General features: G+C 34.9%; 3 protein-coding genes across 3 annotated transcripts; all 3 read right to left on the bottom strand.

Moving 5' to 3' along the window:
- Window positions 1–5,944: 5,944 nt before the first annotated feature.
- On the bottom strand, window positions 5,945–11,342 carry LOC120144371. Its single transcript, XM_039158446.1, has 12 exons — window positions 11,221–11,342; window positions 10,408–10,871; window positions 10,110–10,176; window positions 9,632–10,024; window positions 8,742–8,872; window positions 8,541–8,649; window positions 8,313–8,458; window positions 8,134–8,207; window positions 7,932–8,046; window positions 7,596–7,795; window positions 6,324–7,486; window positions 5,945–6,230 (listed from the first exon to the last, which is right to left on the bottom strand). Exons 1-12 carry the CDS (start codon window positions 11,227–11,229, stop codon window positions 5,952–5,954), a joined length of 3,150 nt encoding a protein of 1,049 aa, XP_039014377.1. The 5' UTR covers window positions 11,230–11,342; the 3' UTR covers window positions 5,945–5,951.
- Window positions 11,343–25,126: 13,784 nt separating this feature from the next.
- On the bottom strand, window positions 25,127–26,792 carry LOC120144389 (tubulin alpha-2 chain-like). Its single transcript, XM_039158453.1, has 4 exons — window positions 26,667–26,792; window positions 26,337–26,571; window positions 25,875–26,245; window positions 25,127–25,792 (listed from the first exon to the last, which is right to left on the bottom strand). Exons 1-3 carry the CDS (start codon window positions 26,757–26,759, stop codon window positions 26,076–26,078), a joined length of 498 nt encoding a protein of 165 aa, XP_039014384.1. The 5' UTR covers window positions 26,760–26,792; the 3' UTR covers window positions 25,127–25,792; window positions 25,875–26,075.
- On the bottom strand, window positions 25,139–25,744 carry LOC120144370 (tubulin alpha chain-like). The gene has a single exon (XM_039158445.1). It carries the CDS (start codon window positions 25,742–25,744, stop codon window positions 25,139–25,141), a length of 606 nt encoding a protein of 201 aa, XP_039014376.1.
- Window positions 26,793–27,155: the final 363 nt, after the last annotated feature.

Genomic DNA, 27,155 nt, shown 5'->3' with positions numbered 1-27,155 from the left:
CCAATAACGCTCTTTCAAATCTTAATACATCTTGTTCCCTCTTGGGTGCATCGTTAAAGGACTACAATGTGCTTCGTACAAAATATCTCGTTTTAATTCACAATCATTAGGGACACACACGATTTTTGAAATATAAACATCCATTTGACTTAACCTCGAATACCTCAAGTCCATCATTCTTTACTAGATCAAACCAAGCTAAACACTTATCATCTTTTTTCTGTAACTCCTTGATCCGATCCAATAACAATGGTTTCAATCTTAATTCAGCCATCAATACACTATTTTCTCTTAACACCAACCGAGCGTTCAAACTACATAACGCAATAAAAGTCTTCCAACTGAGAGCATCTGCTACAACGTTAGTTTTCCCGGGATAGTAATCAATGATCGCATCATAGTCCTTCAGCAACTCCATCCATATTCTTTGCCTTAAATTTAACTCCTTTTGAGTCAACAAATACTTTAAGCTCTTATGATCAATGAAGATATAGCAACGCTCACCATACAAATAGTGCCTCCAAATTTTTAATGCAAAGATCACAACTGCTAACTCCAAATCATCCGTCGGATAATTCTTTTCATGAGGCTTTAACTGTCTCGAAGCATAAGCAACTACCTTCCCATCTTGCTTTAAAACGCAACCCAAACCATTATGGGAAGCGTCACTAAAAATTGTGAAATCTTTGTTTGATTCCGGTTGACCAACACCAGAGCTTCGGTCAAAACTTTCTTCAATGTTTCAAAACTCTTCCAGAAATCAGGAGTCCATTCAAAATTTACATCATTCCTTAATAATTTGGTTAAAGGTAAAGATATTATCGAAAAGTTTTTGATAAACCTCCGATAATAACCTGCAAGACGTAAGAAACTTTGAATTTCTGACACATTTTTCAGAATCTCTCATTCTAATACAACTCTAACTTTTTGTGGGTCTACCCAAATTCCCTCTACTAAAACCACATGTCCAAGGAATGCTACTTCAGATAACCAAAACTCGCACTTTGAAAAGTTCGCATAAAGCTTCTTATCTCGCAACGTTTGAAGAACTGCACGAAGATGAACATCATGTTCCTCCTTTGACTTAGAATACACTAATATGTCATCAATAAAGACGACCACAAACTGATCAAGGTACGGTTGAAAACTTTATTCATCAAATCCATAAACGTTGCAGGAGTATTAGTTAACCCGAATGACATTACCACAAATTCAAAATGACCATACCGAGTCCTAAACGCCGTTTTAGGAACATCTTTTTCTTGAATTTTCAACTGATTATACCCAGAGCGTAAATTTATCTTTGAAAACATGGTTGTTCCCTTGAGTTGATCAAATAAATCATCTATCTTCGGAAGATGATACTTGTTCTTTATGGTCACCTTATTGAACTGGCGATAATCTATACAGAGGCACATTGAACCATTTTCTTTCTTTATGAATAACACTGGAGCACCCTATGGAGACACACTAGGTCTAATAAACCCTTTTTCTAAAAGCTCTTACAACTGAGATTTTAACTCTTTCAACTCTTTCAGAGCCATCCTGTAAGGATCCATCGAAATGGGTGTTGATCCTGACATCACTTCAATTTGAAACTCAACCTCCCTATCAGGAAATAACCCAGACAAATCATCCGGAAACACATCTGGAAATTCTTGGACTGTTGGAATATTTTCAAGCTTACTCCCTGTAACTCTTGTATCAATCACATTAGCAATGTACGCTTGACATCCTTGTAGCATCAACTTCTGAGCGGATATCACTGATATCACATTAGCTAAAGGATGGATTCTTTCACTGACTACACTAACTTCCAATCCTTCAAGACTTGTTAATCGCACCCGTTTAATTCGACAATCTAGGTTGGCATAATAATGATAAAGCCAATTCATTCTCAGAATAACCTCAAATTCATCAAAAGATAATTCCATTAGATTAGCAGCGAATTTAATTCCATGGATCCTTATGGGACACCCTTTACAAACTTGTCTCACCCGAGCACTATTTTCTAATGGATTCGTCACAATCATCTCACTATGAATAGGCTCTAAAGAAAGACTTCATTCTTTAACCAATTTACTACTGACATAGGAGTAATTGAGCCCGAATCAATCAAAATTGAGATAGATTTATCATCTATCTGAAAAGTATCTGCAATGACTTCAGGGTTATCACAATCTTCACTGGTCTTCAATTTGTAAACCCGAGCTGTAGTACACATTTCAGGTTAAGAAGAATACTCGAATTGATTTGTTCCTCTTCCTCGACCTCTTCCTCTCACTGGTGCAACCATAGATCTCTCTGTCTGAGCAGGCTCTTCAGTCGTCATTGGGCAGTCTCAAATAAAATGCTCTGCCTCTCCACATTTAAAACAAACTCCGGAGACCCGTCGATACACTCCACCATGGTTCTTTCCACAATGTTGACATTGTTTCGGCTTGTCCACTCCGGATTCCACCGAATAAGCTTGTTTTGCTCTTCCCGGATTGGATCCTCTACCCGAGGATGATGCATATTCTGCTCTGGTCTAAGGTCGAGAACTTGAAACCCTACACTTCTTTGATTGCGAAGATCCAGATGATGCACCAGATCTTTTATTCCATTGCGTCCGCTGCTCCGAAAACCTTTCATTTTGAGCTCGCTCCAGAGCTTTAGCTCTATTTACAACCTCCTGGAAAGAAGAGAGGTTTAGTGGTAATAGTAATTCTTTTAGTCTGGGTCTCAAACCCTCCACGAACCAGTCACAAGAGTCCTTCTCGATAAGAACTAACTCAGTAGCAAATCGGCTTAATTTATTAAATTCTCACTCAAACTCATACACCGTGCGATTTTCTTGCTTTTGGTTCATAAATTCCTACTTCATTTGCCGAATGAACTAATCCCCGATGTTTTTGTTCTTAAACTCTTCCAAAAATAATGACCACGTCACATGCTCTTTTGCCACCCTCATCTTCACATTAGACCACCATATCCTAGCTTGGCCTCTTAAAAGCGAAACTTCACCATTCAATTTCTCCATTTCAGAGCAATTGAGATTATCTAACATGACCTTCAAGTCATGAAGCCACATATCGGCAGTAACTAGACCTTCTTCTGCTTCTCCCCTAAATTCTGGTGCTCCCAGACTTCTCAATTCTTTGGGGATATTCATCTTAGTGGCTAAAGATACAGACGATTGGAAACGCGTCAGGATAGCATCCAACGTCTGGAAAAATGTCCCTTGACCTTGAACAGGCATTCCAGGATGTGTATGCTCCTCACTTTGTCTACTAGGGGCAGGGGAGTTACTACTCTTCTCCATCCTATCACTTCGGGAGCCCTTAAAGTTCGACATCAATTAAGATTAAATTACTAAAGGTATTAGTGAATATAGCATATTGATTTTCTTATCAGATCGGAAACTTTATTAAAAATTGGCATGTACTCTTTTTAAACCAAAAAACAACTTCATTTTGAACTTAAAATCACTTAAACCATAGCTTTGATACCATTAAATGTAACATCCCTGACTCGTACCCAATCCAGATACGAATCCTATGTGTCACATTTGACTTTTTAAACATATGAAATTTGAAAATAGACATAATTTTCAAAAATTTGGTTCAATCCATATAAAGAAATTAATACCATTCCAAATATAAAATCATTTCACATAAAGTCGTAATAATTTACATAGATAACCAAAATAAGAGTTTACAAAATAGCCAAATTATACAAGTTTACAAAATCGACCATAGCATTTCAAATTAAAAGTTTAGTACATGCCAAGGATTTACAATATTTAACCAAAACATACATTTAATTTGTTCTGATCTGTTCTTCTGGTGATTTTTTATCCTTCACAACTCAGCCCTCGGCTTTCTTCAAACCTACGTGTGAGAAAAACACACGCTAAGTCGATGACTTAGTGACTTAGTGAGGCAATACTAATAGTGCTAACTTATTAACAGAAATCTTATTGGTTTTATTCAAAAAGGTTTTTCAAAGAATTTTCTTTATTTCCATATCAAAGGTTTACTTAGGATTTATTATACTATAAATTTCTTTGTTTCAATTGCCCAAAGTATACTATGAGAAATCTAGGGATTTGAGTACTATGAGGTTGTGCACTAATGATGTCACCACATCATTTCTGATTATTTCCATTCACTTAAACATATAAATAGAGAAACTTTCTGATTATTTCCATTCACTTAAACATATAAAGCATTTCTAGTTCTCTGCAACTAATTTCGTCTCTCCATTTTCCAATTCTTCATCCCATCATTGAAGAAATTTAATCCCTTTTCTTCCTCTTCTTCTCCATTCCGAAAAAAATAATATCATCAGTTTTCACTTTGAATTTTGGATGTATACTTTTTTGAATGATCATGTTAATCTTAATAACAACATTTAATTCAGCAATTATACCGATTCAAATAACTTTATTTTTATGTCAATGCTCATTCATGACCCAGACAAAGTTTTGATTTATCTTTTTTTAGTCAATGCTAACAATTGTTTTGTAGTAGTATCAATATTTTCAACACTAAAATGTGTGCATGCAAGTGTAACATAATCAAAAGGGATTGAACCAACAAGTGTATTGTTCAATAAATTAAGATGTCCTGAGATTTTAATATATTTTCCTAACTCAGTCGTATAAAAAAGGCTTAATACTAAAATAAGTTCCCAATCTATACCGCTTTTCTCAAACAGGTGCCTAAACTAATTTTCGTTTCATCCAGGTGTCTAATGTTACCCATTTAGGTGTCTGGGTCGGTAACAATGTTAATTTTCCTGTTGAATGACGCATGTCACACCATGGTAATTTTAAAAATTTTATTTAAAATTTAAAAAATAAAATTATATATTAAAAACAAATAAATAAACCCAAAATATGAAAACCTTCATTTCAACCCCTAAACTCACACCAACCGACCTCCCCTCCCATCGCCGACCAAATGCCCCATGAAATCGTGATCGATCGACGGTCAATCGACCACGAATCAACATTTTAAACCGCTCAAACCCTAGGATTAAAATCACGATCCCATTTGATTTCGACGGCCAATCAAAGGAAAATACGACGGCATATGAGTAGGATGATGGTAGGGACTACGTCGGTGGCAGTAGTCGTGGGTGGAAAGGCAGTGGCAACGAATTAAGGTTTGGATTTGAGATTTTGGGGGCTATTTTATAATATAATGAAAGTTAGTGTGTGTTTTTTTATAAATATCATAATATTTTTAATATTTTTTAAAAAATAAATTTTAAAATCATCAGATTGTGACACATGTCACTTAACGAGAAAAATTAATGTCGTTTACGGCTCAGACACCTAAATGGATAACGTTTGTAACATTAGGTACCTGGACGAGACGAAAATTAGTTTAGGCACCAAAGATATAGTTTGGACACTTATTTTTTGTATTAAGCCTATAAAAAAAATTCAAATAATTGAAAGATCAAACTCTTGTATCCATATTCAAAAGGGTGACGCACTAACACTTGCATATTCAATTTTTTATCTAAATTTAATATACTTAAAAGATCAAACTCTTATATCCATATTCAAATATATATCGAATATCGGTATAAAAATGAACATTTAACATAATATATCCAACAATAATTGCGGTTGAATGCATGATATTAGTTTGTCAATTTAACATCCAACAATAGTATCCTAAAGCTTTTACATCTCATTCTTATGGTATTTTTAGAGTCTGCTGAGTCAACAAAAGTAGAAGAGAAGCCAATTTTCTGAAAAAGAAAAAGCTTTATGGTTTTGCATAACGTAAATCATACTTGTTTGTATCAGGCGGATGGTTTTCAGTTTCACCACACATAATTTCGGTTATGAAAAGTCTCAAAAGTTAAATATATGAGTTTTGTACAAAACACCAATTGCCACTAGAAATAAGCACAAGAAGCTCTAGGGCTATATGGTTGGCCTCAGAGAAGATTTACCTTCGAATATGAGAAGGATTGAAAGGAGGAAATTCCTCGGTTTTGAGGGGCCTTTCATGTAAAGACCTAGGGTATATATCCAATGTAGGTAAGACAAATGTCTGTACCTTCGTATCACATACCACACATCGATGATCGAAATCGCCAGCTGCTCGAGAAGCTTCCGTTTTACATTCGCTGCACCACAGCAAGTGTTTGCATGGAAAGTTCGCCCATAACAACTTCGGCTGATTGCACCAAAAGCATTTCCCTTGCTTAATGCTTGCCTTGTAATTCTGCACATATCAAGACCGAGATGTTATCATTGTTGTGCAATATTTAACATGGATTCTTGAGTAAGAATGATCAAACATAAAGTTTATGATTACGTGATAGAAATCAAATTGACGAAGGAAGAATATGGATGAGTTTTTCTGTTTTCTTAGAAGGGCCTCAAGAACCAAATGTCTCCGTGTATGACCAAGTTTCCTATCAGTGGATACCCGACCATGAGTCCCTCCTTTTTCATCGTTAGCATTTGCCGTTTGAATTTTACTTTCATCAAATAGCTTCATTTGAGGAAGGCAAAGGTCTGACTTTAAGACTTGCAGAAAATTTGGGTGTGCAACAGGCAATTTTTTCTTCAGAACTGAATTCCCTTGCAGCCCACTTTTAGATTGATCAACCTGGCTTCTGCTGATGCAAACATCTTCACAAGAATTCAAGAAAAGACCCCGGAGATAATTGGGTTTCTTAGAATCAGTATCGGTATTTTCTTGCGGTGTTGCAGCACAAGATGGTGAGCAGCAGCGCATGGTGAGAGGCTGAAGCGATTTCCAATCAGACCTAGATGAGGAAGGAATAAGCACCATGTGATTGGGAGATCCACCACCTCCAACTGGCATGACCTTCATGCAACAAAGATCGGGAAAAGATCTCATAAAATCACTAAGCTTAGTGTAGCCAAGAGAAACATGGTCTAGTTCTAAGCCGAATGCAGCCCTGAAATCTGCCTTCAACGATGACAAAGGGTATTTATCTTCCTTTGGGTTTTTTGATACCTCTTGTAAGAAACTGGGAAGCCATTTCTTGAACGTTCTCAACCACAGTGGAACCTTTTGGTGTGAAGCAATGGGGCTAGCGAGTACTTCAGATTCAGAACACGTCTTGGGTTGGCCATGGAGTAGTTTATTCACCCATGAGATTTGATCAGCTTTAGAGTCTTCCAAGGTCTTCCTTCTCGGCGCCTCTTCCGCAGTTTTTCTGGTGGAAGACTCCAATGGTGGTTGATATTGGGCATTTGGATCCTTTTGATGTTGCTGAGTTGATAACTTCAATGACTCGTCCCATCTCCCAACCGCACTTTTGATTTCAACTTGCTTGTCCATAATAGTTACATAGTGCTCTTGAACAGCCTTCAAAACAGACTTCTCATGCTTAAAAGTGACAAAGCCGAAGCCCCGTGACATTAATTCATCACCTGTTTTAACAGTAACAACATGTGCATCTTCCACAGGCCCAAATTCATCTTCAAAATATTTGCTCAATGAGTCTGCCCAAGAAAAAAAAAGCTATAACATGTCCTGGCTGATCTAGTACTACATTTGCAATGCGTGCATATAAAACTAAATGAACCTAAAGGATTTTAACAAAAATCTAACCTGAATCAACCAGAGGATGGAGGCCGCCTACAAAAATTCTCCTTTTCATTTTTTCGGCTGCAAGAGAATGAACTAGGTGCATTCCCTGTTTTGCCTGTCGAAGCTCCTCTTTACCATGAGCATAAAAGCACTTGGATCCTCTGACACATCCTCCAGATTCAAAGTACTTACAGATCTCTGTTTTAAAATTTATGTTGGTTCTGCAGAACACAGGCAGAAGAACATTCAGAAATAAAAACAAAACCCAATATACTCGCATAGGAAGATAATAGGACAGTGAGTTGGATGCTAGGGATGAAATTTTTTCATGGTCTAAAAGTTTTTTAGAAGCTTCACCTTTCAGTATAGTTGCTCTCATCTGCCATGGTAAGAAGAGTTTCACATGTATCATAAAACACTTCATCGCCTTGGAAACGAATATATTTCTGTTCAACGGGGGAATTCCGATGCTCTGCACGTTAGAATATCATGAGATTGGATGAAACAAAGTAGGGATCATTAAGATTTATGACTTGTTATTATCAAAAATAAAACTTACTGAGAGTAATGTAAGTTTTGTTTAGAATGAAACGCATGTCTTGTGACTTCGCCAGGTCGATTGGCCTCTCTCTACTTCAGAACACGAAGACAACTGATGTTAGCTTTTGAAGTTAAATTTCAATGGCAACTGAACTATTGCAACAATCAAGATGTAACTTAAAAAGTATGTTTTGCAACCGTAAGTTGAGGCCTTCACTGTTTGCTCCCCAGCGCTGCAGAAGATCAGCACATTCAATATGATCATTTTTCACAGCAAAAAACAACGGGGTCTCTTTCATTATAGTTTTGTAGTTGATTCCATCTGGATCTTCTAGTAGAAGTACCTATAAGAACAATAGAAAGGAAAATGTCAAAGGTAATTAACATCTTAAAGTTTGCAGCCAGCATAAGTTGATGAAACTATACTTGGAGTGCCTGTGCATTCCCATTGGCAGCAGCAATGTGGAAAGCAGTTGATTCTAATTTGTCTTTTTGGTTTACTCGAGCACCTCGCCTCAGTAGGAGCCACATGATTCTGGCGACAATAAATCAAGAAGGACGCGATCATAAGAAACGGGGAAAAAAACTCATGTATGCAGAGAGAGAGAGAGAGAGAGAGAGAGAGACTTAAGCTGCTGTGAAGATGAAGCCCAGGATATCCTAAGGGACCAATGCAGAGCAGAGTTTCCTTCAGAATCAGCGTCATTTACGTCTATGTTGGTCTTTAGAAGCAGCTGGATGACAGCTTCGTCTCGGGCCTATGATAACAAGAAATTATTACAACGGGGACTCCGAAAGTTCATTTCCTTCAAGGAATCGTTCAGACTACAAAACTGGGTGAAAAGAAATCAATGAAAAGGGAATGAATCGCGGTAGAAAAATCAAACACAAATCTTTTTAAATCCCCCAGAGGGTCCATGTAGCGGATCCCCAGGTTTTTACCACACTACCCATACCTCATTGTTCAAATGATTTATGAAAAACCTATGTGGTTGGTTTTCATTGATCTTATTCTTATATTCTATTTTTTTCCATTGACAAATAACATTGCTTTTCCTATATTATTTGAATAAAATAAATTAGTTCTTACATAATATTTTTTTTTCATCTTTAAATAAATTAAGAATAAAATAAATATTTAATTTTTTATATAAAATCATTGTATACCATACACTCCCTCCATCCCAATTATATTATCAATTGTTAATTTTTCGTGTAATTTTAAGAAAGAAAAAGTTTATCGAGATTGTGTTGTAAAAAATTAAAATTAAAATTTTATCTTGAAAATTTTAAATTTTACTTTATTGGGAAACTAAAAAAAGTTAGAAAGGAAAATATGTTTAGTAAAAATTATTGATTTTTTAAAGGGATAATTTTAATAGGGAGAGTAATATAATATAATATTATTTTATAGTAACTTTATTAATCCCATAAATACCATAAAAAAAATAAGTGTCCGCATGTTCTTAATCCTACGTCAAACAAGCATAAAAATCGAGGTAAACAATGTATATTACCTTGATAGCACGGATTAAGGGTGATGTCATCTTCTTATCTCCGCAGCTGTTATGAGCATCGGCTCCAAACAGCTGAAACAACTCGATCTCGCAAAGCAAAAGCTTCCGTTTCATATCAGTCCCGACTTTGGTTGGGGACGTAGCAGTTATCGACGGCGAAGTGTCACGGAGACCTGCCGATAAAGCTTCCCGGATCACGCACTGGTAAACGGTGTCTTTTTCCTTTGACCCCGAATAAACGTTGGGTAATACTACGACGGCGTCATTAACTTTCTCCGCTGCTACGATGAGAAGCGCTGCTAAAGCTACTATTTTGCCTCCCACGGCTGCTGAATGTGCTACCTCGCCTATGGCTTGCGTTCTTTCACTCAGAAGTTTCACCGCGGTCAAATCCTGTCAAATATGTCCAACAATATTCAGTTTCTAACCATTTTCTGTTAGAATAATTTCTGAAGAACCAAACAATTTTTAAGGAAACCTTTTCACTAAGGAGAACCACCAAGTCCTCAACAATGTAATCATCCGGGTTCCATATCACATCCATCCTGAAAATCACACAGAAATGGCAAGAACTAGCATTATTCTTGTTAATTACCAAAAAGAAAACAATAATAGTTACAAGAAAATACAATGGACCCAGAATAGAAAAAACAACATTTCCAAAAAAGGGCCATTACTTTGCGGTTTTCCTCGAAATACCACACAACTTTTGCCTCTTTATAAACAGAAAAAAAAAACAATTTATTTTCCTTTTTCCTTTATTTTCCATTTTTTACCTGCTACTAGACAAAGCCATTTCCAGAGCAAGCAGACTCCGTCCATCTTTACTCCTCGTCTCTGTACGGGCGCGTTTCTTTAGCAGCAACTTCAAACAACGCGCCGAGTGAGCCTCCGCTGCCGCCTGCAAAGCCGTCATTTTCGTCTCCGTGTCAACCCCATTCACCAGAGGCAGAAAGTCGGTTCCGACTTCTCCGTTGAGCAGCGACGTGGTGCATTCGATAGCGTCGAAGTAACAACAGAGGAGGAGAAGCTTCAATGCCAAGCCTCTTCGGTTCGAAGGATCGTCATCCAAATCGTAGACGAGTTGACGCGAATGAGTCAAGAAGAGATTCCTGTCGTCTTGTGTGACCGAGTTGACGAGGGCGGTTTCTAAGTTGTTGAGTAGCGCTGCTTTTATTGGCGTTAAGTTTTGGAAATTGTCTTCATTTGATAAATCACCGAGTCTTCGATTTTCATTTTCCTGCAAATCGTAGGAAAAAAATAAAAGCAAAAAAAAAAAAATAAGAAACGAAATTTCCAAACTTGTTTGGCAGCTCAGCGATCAAAGAAAATAGAAAGACGAATGGTTTTCCAACTGAATGAGCTTCATCCTTTGTTTTATTTCCCATATAAAACTTCAAAATGAAGTTTCAAACTGAATAAATAGTAAATATTAAAAACAAAGTGGAAAAAAAACAATAATCCTTTTCCAAAACTTATCGAATTGAATTTCGTTGCAACATCTTTCCTAATAGTAGAGAAAAGCGCTAATGGAAATACATAATTGAAGCTTTTGCAATTATTTTAAGCTTAAGAGAAGATTATCGCACCGGATCCATCAGCAAAGAAAGAAGCCCTAAACTTTGAGCTCCAAAATCAGTTCCTACGACAATGCCTCCATTATCAACACCAAGCAAAGCTTAAAATGTTACGACTTAAATAGTGAAAAGCCAAACAACAAAAAAGGATACCCAGTGTAGAACAAAAAATTTCTTATTTTTTATAGTTTGATAGGACGGAGAACAAAAAATTAATGAAACAGAAACCGCTTGATTGAAAGAGACGGAGGCTAATACTTATACGGGCGGATTTGGGATTCGATGCATCAACTGTATTTAAATATGCTTTTTGAAATCCACTTTTTGTTACATGAGTTTGGTAAAAATATTTGTGGTAAAAGTTTGTGAAATGAATTTTCTGACCGGTTGATTTTGTTCTGTAAAATTATTATGTCCTACTATTAGATTGTTTAAATGAAATATGCATTTTGTAATATTTAATATTAGATAATTACAAGGCTTCGTCCGGACTAATCTAAATCGACCCAGGTCGTACACCTTATTTTGGTAGCTGAATCTCCTAATGGGAATTTTCTGCATACACAATGACTCGAACCTGAGACTTTACTTAAAAGCAATATCAAGTTGTTTACCACTTGAACGAACCATTGTTGGTTATGATATATAAAATAAAATCTTATTATTTAATAAAATAAAGTATATTATTAATCAAATTTATGTTGTGAATCGATTTTTAGTATTGATTTTTAAAATATTTCAATTTTGATGTTGAATTTTAGTATACATTTTAATTATGATATTTAGTCTTTAGAATATATTTAGCCAAATGATATGGCAGTTTTTTGTAGACATGAAACTTGATATGCACCGATGTGAAAATCAAAATATTTTTTTATTTTATCATCAAAATTAATTTGTTTTTATCCATTTCTAGTCATTTATTGAAAATTGTTACTCCAACATCTTTTGTTGTCACCTTAAACACTAATAAACTCATCTCATCATCATCATAATTTTATGGATTTATATTTTTTCAAAATCTTTTTTAAAACTCATGAAATTAAACACAAAAAATAAATTATTTTAAGGGTTTAAGATTTATTTTTCCAAATTTTATAAGTTTGAGGTGTTTGTTAAAGTTTAAAACAGTAAAAAAAACATTCATCGTTGAATATAAACAACATATAGAAAAAGTAACCTCATTAAACTATTTTCAGAGGAAATCAAAGAATTAAATCCAGATGAAATTTCATTAATTTTCAGAAGTTTTATGAAAAAATGATTCCAAATGAATAAAATAAGGGAAATACGTGAACATTTACAATTAATTAAATAAATGCGCAAGTAGAGGGTATACCAATGCAATGACGAATTAATTGAATAATTCAAAAGTATATGTTATAAGAGCATCTTACACTTTCCGATTACATGAACCGAAGCCTCCTATTGTTATTCGAAGGAATTCTCGCGTACGGCAGCCTTAATTTACGACTAAAGAAATACGCTATTGGTTTTGTTATTATTTTTTTAACAAAACCGGTAAAACATTACCGGAAACATTATTATTTCTACCGGTTTTGTTATTATTTGGCTCTTTATCAGTTTTGTTAACATATCCAGTAAAGCGTTACCTAAAACATTATTTTTTTTCTACCGATTTTGTTATTATTGGGCACTTTACCGGAAATATTAAAAAATTAATGTTTTAGGTAGAAATAATAATGTTTTAGGTAATTTTTTACCGGTTTTGTTAAAAAAAATAATAACAAAACCGGTAGTGTCTTTCCTTAGCCATATATTAAGGCTGCCGCACGGTAAACTTCCCTGATATTCGATGGATGCCCCAAGTGACAAATGGTTTAAGTGGAATGTTGATACTTGAGTTAAACGTGAATCGAAGTTTACCATTTGTTGCCATTAATGGAGGTAATCGTGGATTTTTTATGGCTTAACAATTATTTGTAAACAACGATGGAACCATATTTTGTCATGGTTGAAGAATATGCAACTCCATAAGCTGATGATTGACTAAGATTGACAAGTATATGTGAATTATTTGCAAAACAAACACATTGGTTGATAATTTAGTATTGGGAGGATTAATTCATGATTGTAAGTCTCTTCAAGTTGAATTAAAATCAATGTCATGATAATGGAGGGTGAAGTAATCTTTTTAATGTCTAGGATGATCAGTAATGTTATGTTAGAAAAAAATTTTTTTAACAAATAAAATTAGATAAAAATTTCCAAGATTATATTATTAAGATGATAAGATGAACAAAAGAGAGAGAAATGTTATATTCACATAAAATGAATAAAAAAATAATTTGATAGTTTTCACTAATGTGATTCAATTGTTAAATGTTTAATAACAAAAGTATTAATTTTAAGAAAATAATGATCAAAAACTAGATAATATCTATAATTAAGTGACTAATAGTATAGTTTATTATTAATTAATTCTAGTGTAATTATTTTGGTTGGACCGACTCATTATATATTATTCAAAAAATTCAATCATTTGATAATAAAGCTTCCGTACCCTTGAGATTACATGATATAATCTGAGATCTCAAAGAATTATAGATCGTGATTTGTGAAAATTTTAAAATCCTAGTGATCAAGTACCCAGATAGGGTTGGGGAACATAAAGAGGGGGAGGGTATTAAGGGAAGAAAGATTGTTATATAAAACAATGAGTGAAACAGTCTCTGTCTAGTGCAAAAGAAGTACGAGACAGAGCAATGAAGCACTGACACGTGTGTTAGTAGTCTAAATGACGAATACGTCCTTTTCATTTTTCTTTATTTAACCCTATTCGGTTGAACTGAAGCGAAGCGAATTATAGATGCAAAAGCAGAAACAATCGGGATGTTAATTAAACATAATTAATTGGTTACTCGGAACTATATATTTTTAATTTACTAAATAATGATAATTATATTTATCCTCTAAAATATTTTGTAAATCGTCTTAAAGCAATGGGAGAAAACTCCACCCTTTTGTTGGATGCAAGCAAGGATAACACGGTACGTATAGAGTTGTCGGGGTCGGACCCATTTTATTATTTAGGTGCGGCTACAATGATATGATTGTCTGCGTACGAGGTACGTACTACTCGCATTTCGCAATGCCAAAATATAATCATCCCGTCTCATTTGAGGGGATATGCTTAATCTTCTTGTTCTTCTTATAAGAAGGGGTTTGGACTAGTTTATTTTGATTTAATCAAAGTGAAATGACATCAACCCTTTACTCAACATCAATTTTTAATTTAATTTTCGAATTCACACCGAGTCAACGTTTTTACAATGTTCGAAGTTTCAACATTTTGTCTTTTTTATTTGGATGAAAAAACAAAAGAGGTATGAAGTTCAGCCCAGCAAACATTGGGATTAAACCTTACGTTACTATCCTATATGCCGTTATAGATATGTTCAAAACTTTAAAAAAGGACAAGAAGTCCTCGTTTCTTATTACTGATTTCGGCAGTTACCCTTCAAACTATTTGCAAATTAAAAGAATTCTAAAAGAAAAAACTGGCAGCCGCCTGCAGCACCGGGGCAGTTCTCAGCTTTGGTACGACACCAAAGCAGCGGGAAAGTTCGGCGTTTTACCCAAAAATCATTCAAACAATTAATAATTAATTCTCATACACCCGTTAACCAAATTTTACCGATCTAACATTCATTTGTTGACATTGATGGAAGGAACGGATCACCAAACACCCTTTCCTAGGTTTTTATCCGAGCTGACTCCACGAGAGCAAAGCGCGGATCACCATCTGCGTATTCGCGAGGAAAACTGCCACGCGACGGAAGGCACAGATCACCATCCGCGCCTTCCATTATTCACCTTAAATTATTGGGTACTCTATTATTACCCGAGCCTTAAAAGCTCGGCGACTCACCCCTCCCCTCCCCTATAAATACCCCGAATGCAAACATCAAATCACACCAAAATTACTTTCACATTCTTTCTTCTATCAAGTTAAGTAGATTTTATTATAGTTCTTAGAATGTAAAATTAGTTATTATTATTTTATATTTAATTATTTGACCAAAACTTTTTGTATTAATGATTTTGTTTTATTTTGTACTGATATAAAATGGAAGGCGAGATCAAATCTCGAGACATTTTCCTGAGACGGAAACAATGTTAAATTGTGTTATTAAATTGACAGTGAATTTTTTTAAAATGTTTTAGCATTAGTTTATTTTTAAGTTCGTATATTATTTATTTAATTAGGCGTATTTAATCTTTTTTTCAAATATAAGATTTTCAATCTTTCACACTTTCAAATTCTAAAAATGAGGCGTATTTCAGTTATTGTTTACTATGATGGAGAAATTAAGGAAAATGAAACATGTGTTGTATTCGTATCAAATCATTTTTTCATAATATCCTTCAAGAGAAACATCTCTTGAAGAGTTGATTCCTGAAATTTCAATGAAGGTTCATGTTGGAAGTACTAGAAGACTATCCTCACTTCAGTACAAATTTTCAACAGCATTATTTTCGTTAACTTATACAACGTTCGAACTCTCCAACGATGACGATGTTGCTATGATGGTTGATTCTCAAAATCAAAATTCATACGCCGATACACAAATTTATGTGATATTTGTTGAAGTGTTTGTGGTTCGTGGTATGTCATTATGCTTCCAGTATGGTTTGGCTCAATAATATGATCAAGTTGACAGCCCAACTACAGTAATGTGTAATGATTTTAACGTCATAATGGGAAATCCACATCATGGTACTATCCCATCAAGTTCAATGGGGAGGCATTCATCAGCAACTTGTTACGATATCTATTGAGGTGGCTCCATGAACAATTCGTATGGCAATGTCGCTTCTAGTTCAAGGGGAAGTCATTAATCTGCCATTTTTTTACTTGAATATGGGGATGTCATCGACACAACAATATGTTTAATACCCATTTGACACGATGCCTTTAAGTTCCAGAGAGAGGCATTCAATTGTGAGCTTCTTCGACCTCAATGTCGAGATGCCTACGACACAACACTCAGTCCAAAACTCGTATAACGCGATGCCTTCAAGTTCAAGGGGAAGACATTCAACTACCAGCTTGTTCAACCTAAATATCAGCATCACATAGGAACCTTTATCTCCACCAGAATAACCTCTTCGTGAGCTAGATGCAGATGATGTTGAGACTGGACTATTAGTTGAGCCAGAATCACCGCAGTTCAACATGAACTCCGATGATGATGATGTAGATAAGGGTCCCACAACTATGGTACACACCAAACCTCCAACACACATATATGAAGCTGACTATGGTGCAATGTACGGGCTAGAATTTGTAGATATGCCTAATGTTGGTGACTATGGATTTAACTCATCAGTCAATGATGGTGAGTTATATATCGGAATGGAGTTTTCATCAAAAAAAGAAGCGATGATTTCTATTAAGAATTGAAACATTCATAATTATGTTCACTCTAGAGTCGACCCGATCCACCACCAAAAAGTATGTCTACTACTGTATCCAACGTGATAACGGATATAACTGAATGGTTCATGTATCAAAAAGGAAAAGGAAAAATAACTTGTGAGAACTAACATTATACAAAAATCCTCATACATGTTATGCTAGAGGGATCAATCAGGACCATCCCAACTTGGACTCCAACATTATCTACCAAACCATCATGCCCATGGTCAAAGCAAGCTCCCATATAGCTATTTTTATGGTGATTTTAACTATACAGTCTCAATATGGCTACATCGTCTCCTACAGGAAAACATGGAAGGAAAAATAGAATGCCATTAAAAAACTACACGGTGAGTGAGATTCATCCTACAACGAACTACCAAGTTAGTTTAGGGTAGTACGCAGACTGAATCCTAGAACAATAGTGGACTTCAAAACTTGTCATACATACAACAATGATCGAGTGCTTCGTGATCGATGCCAATTATATCGGTTATTTTGGACTTATCCATAGTGCATTAATGTTGTTAAATACTGCAAGCTCGTGGTCCATCTTGATGAGACATTCTTATATGGAAAATACAAACAAATTCTACTATTGGTAGTTGTTCAATATGGTAATCATAATATTCTTCCAGTTGCTTTTGCCCTTGTTGAATGATATGATACATATTCTTGGGTTTTTTCCTAAAAAACTTACGCTTACATTTTGTCACGAGGAAAAAATATATGTCATTTCAGATCGTGGAGCTGGGATCAAAGCAGCAATGGACTATTTGGGTCCAATGTGGCAACCACCCTATGTCCAACATCGGCACTGTGTCCGATATATTACCGCGAACTATCGTGAAAAGTTCAAGAAGAATGATGAACACCAATTACTTATGCTCATAGGTATGTCACATTTCTTAATTTTATTTATGTAGAATTTTTTATGGGAACTTAACAGTAAGTACTACATAAATCGCTTAAGTTACAGACTACTACCTTAGATGTATGAGTCAATGCTTCAAGATTTACGATGAAAAACGAGCAAGGATACAATTATACCAACCTCATCAACAAAGAAATATGGATAAATGCATATGATAGTGGATATCAATATGGACAGATGACGACCAACTTGGTTGATGCTATCAATTCGACCTTAAATGGGATGTCATTTACCAATTACAACTTTGGTTAAAACGACGTATTTTTGTTTGGGAGCATTTTGCCAAGCTTGGTGGACAAGCTCAAACTTTGATGCAAAATGGGCATGTTTATCACCCAAGATTAGTTGCAAATCTACAAAAAAAATTAATGCTTTAAATGAAATATCAGTAACTAGCACCTCTCAAACCCATGAATTATTTCATGTCACAGAAATGCCACGACCTCTTCAAAGGATTGAAGCTAACTCATTCAGAGTTAATCTACAAGACAGATGGTGTGAGTGTTGGTTTTCTCAAGCTCTGAAGTATCAATGCTCCTATGTCATAGCAACTTGCTCTTATACCCGTAAAGACTTTTACTATTTTGTGGATCTCGTATACCGACTTTCAGAAGTATTTAAGGTATATGAATTTGAGTTCCCTCTATATGTAATGAGAAAGACCCAAACGAGGTTCATAATTGGCTACCGATTATACCAGATCTGTCCTTATTAAGGGAAGCATGTCATCCAAAATTCACTCAAATTCATTGTGATATGGATATTCGAGAGAAGTCCAAAGAAAACAAAAGATGTGTGCATTGTAGAAACCTAGGTCATAATAGGAAAAAATGTCAATATCTTTTATCATCACGTAACAATTGATGTTGTGAAGATGAAATTATTTTTCTGAAATATCAGCTCGTGTTATTTCATTTTCGTTTACGTTCAAGTAATGGGCTACTCAAGTGAAGATTAATCTCACAAACACTTCAAAGTTTATACCCCAAAACCTTGAATACACTATCTCCCAATGAGTAATTATAAATTTAACAAACTAAAGAAAAATTTCACAAATGTAAATAAGTTTTCACTAATTAAGCTATCACCCAAATTACACTTGAGAAAAATAAACAATGTAGCTCACAAGTGTGTTTACAACAAAGAATTTATAAATTAAGCACAAAACTAAGCTTTGATGTTGGTAGATTGGATAAATATGATTCTTGATGACCTTGGGAAGCTTTGACCTTTAATTTATACATTCTCCATTAATTCTAGCCGTTTGGAGTCGTTGGGGATCATTATAGTTGTTACCTACAACAAAAAAACAACATTTAATGCACAAGGGATCGATCATTTATTAATAGGGGTCGATCATTTTTTTAAAATTTTGATTGTTGTAAAAAGGGATCAATTCTTTAAGGTAAGGGATCGATCCTTTTGGTGAAGAAATCGTTCCTAAACTCACTTTTTTCCAAGGAATGATCCTTTTTAAAGGGGATCGATCATTTGGACAAAAAGATCGATCATTTTTCTAGGGGATCGATCCTTTGAGCAAAAAATCCTTGGAAACTTAACTTTAAAGCGCGAAAACAATCGAGTTTGTTTTTAAAAAAGGTTCGACTAAGTTGGAAAACATTTAAAACATATTTTTCAAGTTAATTGAGACTTTGAATTATTTTTTATAAAATTTTGACAAATTTAATTAAGTCCAAAAATAGTTTTGCAATTTAATGTTATATCAAAATATTAATTCAACAAAAACATTACAAACTAAACAAGTATATCAATGTCTACATCTCGAATGTATTCCACATAGCGGAGGCTGTCTAGTTTGATGAGGGTTTATTCGTATAAGTTGTTCTTTCTCCTCACTCGCATCATCATCAGCAGCAGCAACAGTAGTAGCAGGTACATTTTATTAATCAAGGACGGATGACGATGTACCACCTCCATAGAATAAGGACCCTGGAGGTGTATGACTAACCATCACATCGCTCATAGAAAACTATAAAAACTATGAAAACATAGACATCGATGAATGCGAAAACTGGGTCGGAGGTGTCTGAATCTGTAGTGGCGCATCATCCACCAAATATAATGCATATGAAGCCCACGCTGGATCTACAAGTATGGAAATGTAATATCTGCCTGGATGGGTCATAAAACCCTAAGGTGATGACATCAGAACTTGTTGTGGTGACATCTAAAATGGAGGTGATAGTGTCTAAAACAATTGTGGAGCCATTTGAAATGGCTATATCCCCATCTGGAATGACTGTGAAATGTAACCCAATATAGATGGTGGCTATTGTGATGGTTCCAGTACTGCATTTGAAGATGAACCGGAAGCGTCTGCTCTCCGTCCACTAGTCGAGGGACGATACGACTGTGATGGTGGATGCCTTTCTCGATGCCGATGAATGCTCCGGGCTCGTGCTTCCTCAGAAAGTAGGAACGATTTACCGTTCGTATTGAATCATTGGTAGCAGTCATCCGCAACCGAATATTGATCCACATAAATCGTCTCCCTAGGGGAATGCATCCACATTGATCCTCCCACATCATCACCCAATCACTGTGTTTCATCAACCAATTAACTTTTTTCCCCGTCTATTGATATTATACAAATTGTCGAGATTCATAGGTGTTTATGGAATAGATTGTATGAAATAAAATTGTTGGAGCACGCGATCAGTCGGATGCCTCTCGATAATAGCATAACATATCAGAGGGACCACCATCATCCATACATCTAGTGGGTCACTTAAATTAGGTGGGATACAATGCCTCATTTATTCAGTAGCACAAGGACTCCATTGAAACTACAACAAATTTATATAATTCTTTTTAAAATAATACTTTAATTATATAATGATAACTAAAGTTAACTAACAAAATTTAAATACATACCAGTGTACCAACTTTTCGATCAATGAGTAGTCGAATTTCTTCTAATTAGTTTGGTATTTCACGATGATATTTCCTTACAGATGACCACCTATTCAGTGTAAGAAATATTCATCATACACTCAAAAAAATTATTTATATATTCGATAATCAATTGCTCGACACATTTTTCTATACAAAGATGTCAAAACTGCAGAAACCCAACTGAATGACCTGACAACTCAAAAATTGACGATGTGACGCAACCACATACAATGAACTTGGTTGTGATATTTATCGGGCATCAAGATCCCTCCTATGAGTTAAAATATGCAAGCCTGAGCAAATATTATACCCTCTTCCTCGGAACAATCATCGCTCAACTGTAAAAAATTTGTAGCCAACCATGATAACGGTATTCGATCACCGTTGAAATTTAGTGAGATACATCCAAGATACTTCTCGCACAAGGAATGTAAATCACCATCTGCCACACTAGAAATGACATCCCCATCTACCGGAAGGCCCAAATATAAGGAAACATCCTCCAGCATAATAGTGCACTCCCACACGGTAGATGGAATGTGTGTGTCTCTGGTGTCTACCTCTCGATCAGTGCAGAAATAAGGTTAGATTCAAGGTTACAATGCCCTTCATATCTAGCTATGTAACTGAATCGAACCTCGACTAAATACAACCAGAAACGATTCGGTATCTCTAACTTAGAGTTACGAATAAATGGATCTAATATATGGTCATTCTCCTAATTAAATAAATAATATACAAATTAAAATATAAAGTAATACTAAAAAATAAATAAATAAAACATTTAAACTTGTTACCATATCCGTAAAATGGCTCGAGATATGATTCTTATCTAAACACATCAATCCACATTCCAGTTATAAACTGCAAAACATAAAAAAAAAATTAGCACGATCAAATATAATAAAATAATACACTATTTAATGATTATAATATAATAAAAATAATTTTACATTTTAAAAACAATAACAAAACTCACTTGAAACTTGTTAGAATGAATGATAAAAGTTAGAAGAAGAGTGTTTTTTTGTGCAGTTTGAGAGTTGTATGAGGTGATATTTATAGGGGGAGGAGTAGGTGGTAATTAAGGGAAGCAACGGACGGTTAGGGGTATTTGTCCATCGCGTTTCAGTTTTTCCTGCAAAGGCGTGGATGATGATCCGTGCTTTGCCCACGTGGCGTCAACTCGGATAAAAACCCAGAAAAGGTGCGGATGGTGATCCGGACCTTCTGTCAATATCAACAAATGAGTGTTAGATCGTTAAAATTTGGTAAATAAGTGCTTATTGATTGTTTGAATGATTTTTTTTTTGTAACAACGCCGGAAATTTCCAGTAAATCGTAAACATTGATTGTAAAACAAAGAAATTTCCAAGAAATTTGTTTTCATCTTTTTAATAGTTTTGATACTTCTAATTCATTTTTGCGGAAAATGTTGATAAAATTTTTAATAGAACCCCAAATTATGTTGATATTATAGTTATAATTTTTTTTCAGAATATTGAACATTCGGTTTTATTTTTCGGTTTATTACATTTGTTATAGTATTCACTGTTCATTTCATTTTTTCGACTTAAAAAAATTAATCAGTGAAAATACGTTAACACTCCCAGGCGTGACATGGATGCATGCAGAGACCGAGGTGTGCAGGTTGGGGTTGGAGCATGCAGGCATGTAGCGGGCGTGAACCCGTAAACTTGATATGTAGTTCAACTTTTTCATTGGGCGTGATTTTTTTTTATTTAAAAAAATAAAATGAAATAAAAATAATTGTATAATATTTCCAAAATTCATAAACTCAAATACAATATCTTGGTAAAATAGTCAAAGAGGGGTATGAACCAACTTACCTTAGTGGTTAAAAAAATTGTTATTATTTCTAGATGTCATGGATTCAAGCATCAACGGCTACAACAAGGTGATTGAACGTTCATTGTCAAATGATTGAGAGTATTTATAACAAATAATACATTGTAATCACCTTATCTTAATAAATAAAAAAAGACAAAGAGGGCTTATTTTAGGGTAAAGTATACATTGTATTTGACTATAGGGTTTATTTTGTTGAGTCATTCAACTATTAAAAGTTATAAAATGGTTTCCGACTTTAAGACATTGCTTTGTAAAGTTCATCAACTATTAAAAGTTACAAAATCATCACTCGACTATTCATATGTTCCAAACTCATCTTTTTTCATTAAAAAGTTGATGTCAGAGCTTGACGTTAAATTGTTGACCGAAAAATGATAATCGTTTGAGATTTTGAGATCAAATTTTATCATATCACAGCCAATAAGTTAACGTCCAACTCAGATTGTCGTCGTTTTTTTAACAAAAAAATGAGACTTTGGAACATGTGAATAGTTGGATGACCATTTTAGAGCGTTTAATAGTCGGAGACTCAACAAAACAATGCCATATAGTCAATGGATCATTTCGTAACTTTTAATAGTGAGGAGACTCAACAAAGTAGTGCCCTAGAATCGGGGACCATTTGTGTACTTTATCCAATAATTTATTTAAACCTAATTACAAATTGATAGTTAAAGGTTATTATTGTTAATGAAATTCAATTCTCCTCGAGACCCTTCTTTTCCTCATCCAACCCTCTCCTGGTCGTGCCTTTTTTGTTGGTGCTTTGAAATTTCTAGCTTAGATCATCACTTTGAATAGTTTCAAGTTATCTACGCATTCAATATATGCGAAAAGGTTTGTATCGACAAGACTTCCTCTTGTCTGGTTTAATGGTGGATGGGTATCTATGGTGGGATATGGTCTCGTACCTTTGATCCTCCATCCCCACATATCACTATTTTGTTTTTCTTATTAAGTAAATTGCACTATAAATGTTTTGAATTGAATCAAATAAAATTTGGGTCATAAAAGCCTAGCAATTCCATCCTTTGCGGTGAGGGTTCGATCCGAAAAAGCACATTGACTTGTATCTAACAAGTTCATTTGAAGGTGACCACCCTTAAACAGTGAAGAGAAAGAACTAAAGAGCGGTTGCTAAGAAGGCTGTCGCCCAAGTGAGAAGTAGTTGACGTAAAAAAATGCTTTGAAGTAAATAAATGTTTATTTTAGATATTGATTTTGAAAACATAAAATGTGGCGCTATAAATAAGTGATCTTGGTATACGTTGTTCATTTGATATTATTTTTGTACATGAATACGTAAAAGTCGTCAACATCTATAAATTCTTATGTAAATTCCAATGAGATTTTAAATATACTCTAGTCTGAAATGGGATAATTACCTTGACCTAAACTTTTTGTAACTAAGAAACCCAAGTCACCAACATCTTGATCCATTTTGATGTACGTGTTCTCTTATTTAACTTAATAAAATGGGTAAATTACACCATTAATACTTAAACTATTATTTTTGTTTTGTTTTAGTATCTAAATTTTATTTTTTTAAAATTATACCTAATGTTTAGTTTAGGTTTCAATTCGGTATCCCACTGTTAAAAGATTACAGAACATTTGATGTGACATTTTCAATTTTTTAAATGATAACATGACATTATTTTACGGTGTTACGTTAATACTACAGTTAAATTTTTAACGATGAGATATCAAAATGAAACTTAAATTAAATGTTAGGTATAATTTAAAAAAATAAAATTTAAATATGAAAATAAAATAAAAATAATAATTTAGGTGTTCAATCAATTAAGGTTCAATTTCATTTTAGTTGTTTATCTGTTTGGATGTCGAAAAATGATCTTTACTTATTAACTAAATTTTATTATGGCAAGAATTTTTTAAAGAATAATTAACGACTATCATGAGGGAAGAATCACAGTTTAGAATAACCCCAACTTCCATTCACCGTCGTGGCCACGAATAACCCCTTCACATCAAGGAGCCCCGTCGATATCCGAATTCACTTAGATCATGATGTACAAAACACATTTAATTGGATAATAAAATCGTTTAACAATTGAGCTCAACAAAATTAGTGTAGTTATAGTAAGTAATATTTTTTTCTAATTTCTTTCTATAAATAATTTCAATTTTTTTTAAAGAATTTATAAAACTACAAGTGGTATGATGTGTGATATCTCAACAAAGGTTAAAAATTTGATCGTTTCAACCCACCTTTTATCCTCGCCCTTTCTCTCATCATTATTTATAGATTTTAGTGGTTATTCTTTGAAAATGTCAACATCTTAACTTTGATTTTTTTTAAAATCATATTAAAAATTTAATTTTTGTTTCATTTTAATACATGTTTAAAATTTAACATTAATTTAAAAAAAAATAAAAATTTATACACTAAAACTGATAATTTAAGTAATAAATGCTATCAAAAATTATAAATGTCTAAATTATTTTAAATATTATATCTATAATTATAAATTTATCTAAAAGTTGCTTTTTAACAACAATGGACTTTCAAGGATCACTTTTGTCCAGCCATTGTCCAGATTAAGCATGTTTCTTGTTTCCTCGATTTGGTTTTCAGTAAACGGTACTTGGGAAAAAAATTTCAAGTTTAAGGAAAAATAAAAGGAAAAGATACATTGAATCTTGTTTAGAATTTTGACACTACAACTGACATGACAAACAAAAGAACCAATTTTTATTGGTGACCAATAAGTCCATTGGTAGACCCCTACACTAACCTTAGCCTAATACTCGTCCCCTTTGTCTTCATCCCCTTCACCAGATTCCAACCCAACTTCTTCATAATCTTTCTCAAGAGCAGCCAAGTCTTCTCGAGCTTCCGAAAACTCACCTTCCTCCATTCCCTCACCAACATACCAATGCACAAACGCCCGCTTTGCATACATCAGATCAAACTTGTGATCAATCCTCGAGAACACTTCGGCAACACTTGTGGAGTTGGAAATCATGCAAACTGCCCTTTGAAACTTCGCCAAATCCCCACCGGGCACCACAGTTGGGGGCTGGTAGTTGATGCCGCACTTGAACCCAGTGGGACACCAATCGACAAACTGGATGGTCCTTTTGGTCTTGATCGTTGCCACTGCAGCATTCACATCTTTAGGCACTACATCACCTCTGTACATCAAGCAGCAGGCCATGTATTTCCCATGGCGTGGATCGCATTTGGCCATCATCGAAGACGGTTCAAATGCACTGTTTGTGATTTCAGCCACCGATAGTTGCTCGTGGTAGGCCTTTTCGGCTGAAATCACCGGCGCATATGATGACAGCATGAAATGGATCCTAGGGTAGGGTACCAAATTGGTCTGGAACTCAGTCACATCCATATTCAAAGCACCATCGAATCTCAAATATGCAGTCAAGGAAGAAATAACCTGCACAAATTCAAAACACAATCAATGCAAACAATCGAAACAATCCACCGCTTAATGGTTTGATAAACTCAAACTTTGTTACCTGAGATACAAGCCTGTTGAGATTAGTGTAAGTAGGCCTCTCGATGTCGAGAGATCTTCGGCAAATATCGTAGATGGCTTCATTATCAAGGAGAATTGCAACATCAGTGTGCTCCAGGAGAGAATGAGTGGATAAAACACTATTATAAGGCTCTACAACAGATGTGGAGACTTGAGGGGAAGGATAAACAGTGAAACCAAGTTATGATTTCTTTCCATAGTCCACAGAAAGCCTCTCGAGAAGCAAAGAGCCAAGCCCAGATCCTGTTCCACTACCAACAGCATGGAACACCAAAAATCCTTGAAGCCCAGTGCAGTTATCTGCGAGCTTCCTGATTCTATCAAGGCAAAGATCCACTATTTCCTTCCCAACTGCAATGAAGAAAGAAGTTAGCTTAGAGCAATCACAGTGAATTCAATGGGGGGGGGGAATTTTCAACTTTGCAACTCAATTTTTGCTTACTTGTATAATGGCCTCTGGCAAAGTTATTGGCAGCATCTTCTTTGCCACTGATAAGCTGTTCTGGGTGGAACAATTGGCGATAATCCCCGGTCCGAACTTCATCGATAACGGTTGGCTCCAGATCCAAAAAGACGGCACGAGGGACATGTTTACCTGCGCCGGTTTCACTGAAGAATGTGTTGAAAGCATCATCTCCACCCCCGACTGTTTTGTCACCGGACATTTTTCCATCAGGCTACGCAAAGAACCAAAAAAAAAAAAAAGAACACTGAAGTACCCAATGAAGGAACAGATTAGAATATTGAATTTATGCTGGAAAAAAACACTGACCTGAATGCCATGTTCAAGACAGTAGAGCTCCCAACAGGCGTTACCAACTTGGATACCAGCTTGACCAATGTGTACTGAAATGCACTCTCTCATTTTTCGTTTGTGAAAAATAATACAAGAAGAAACCAGAAGGGAAGGTGGGGAAGAAGACGATCTTGACGAATTGAGTGAATGCAAGTGATCTTGGAAATGGTAATAGAATGATATAAAGAGAGAGAGAGAGAGAGAGAGAGAAAATGGAGGATTTTCGAGGGAAGTGGCTGAGAAACGGCTATAAATTTTTAATAAAGGGGATTGGAGGATTCTAGATATACCGTTGAAGGGATTTGAAATTTGAAATATCAATGACTCAGGTCTTCAATTCTTCTTTCTTTCTTTATTTGCCAATTGGAATAATTTAAAAAATACTTATTTTCTAATTAATGTTTCCTACAGTAAATACTATGATATCATCTAATGATAATTTTTAATTTATTGAGAATACATAAA

This window comes from Hibiscus syriacus, unplaced genomic scaffold (assembly GCF_006381635.1).
Source record: "Hibiscus syriacus cultivar Baekdansim isolate YM2019G1 unplaced genomic scaffold, ASM638163v2 tig00110889_pilon, whole genome shotgun sequence".
NCBI lineage: Eukaryota > Viridiplantae > Streptophyta > Magnoliopsida > Malvales > Malvaceae > Hibiscus > Hibiscus syriacus.
The sequence above is the reverse complement of the archived record's forward strand: the minus strand, read 5'-3'. Positions and strand labels throughout refer to the sequence as shown.

Coding starts and splice junctions, on each gene's coding strand:
- LOC120144371 (XM_039158446.1), bottom strand. Junction 10,025..10,109: donor TGGTTCTCCTTAGTGAAAAG/GTTTCCTTAAAA, acceptor CATATTTGACAG/GATTTGACCGCGGTGAAACT. Junction 8,873..9,631: donor CCTTAATCCGTGCTATCAAG/GTAATATACATT, acceptor TTGTTATCATAG/GCCCGAGACGAAGCTGTCAT.
- LOC120144370 (XM_039158445.1), bottom strand. CDS start 25,744: ATGGATGTGACTGAGTTCCAGACCAATTTGGTACCCTACCCTAGGATC.
- LOC120144389 (XM_039158453.1), bottom strand. CDS start 26,759: ATGAGAGAGTGCATTTCAGTACACATTGGTCAAGCTGGTATCCAAGTT. Junction 26,572..26,666: donor GTCTTGAACATGGCATTCAG/GTCAGTGTTTTT, acceptor TTCTTTGCGTAG/CCTGATGGAAAAATGTCCGG. Junction 26,246..26,336: donor TGCCAGAGGCCATTATACAA/GTAAGCAAAAAT, acceptor TCTTCATTGCAG/TTGGGAAGGAAATAGTGGAT.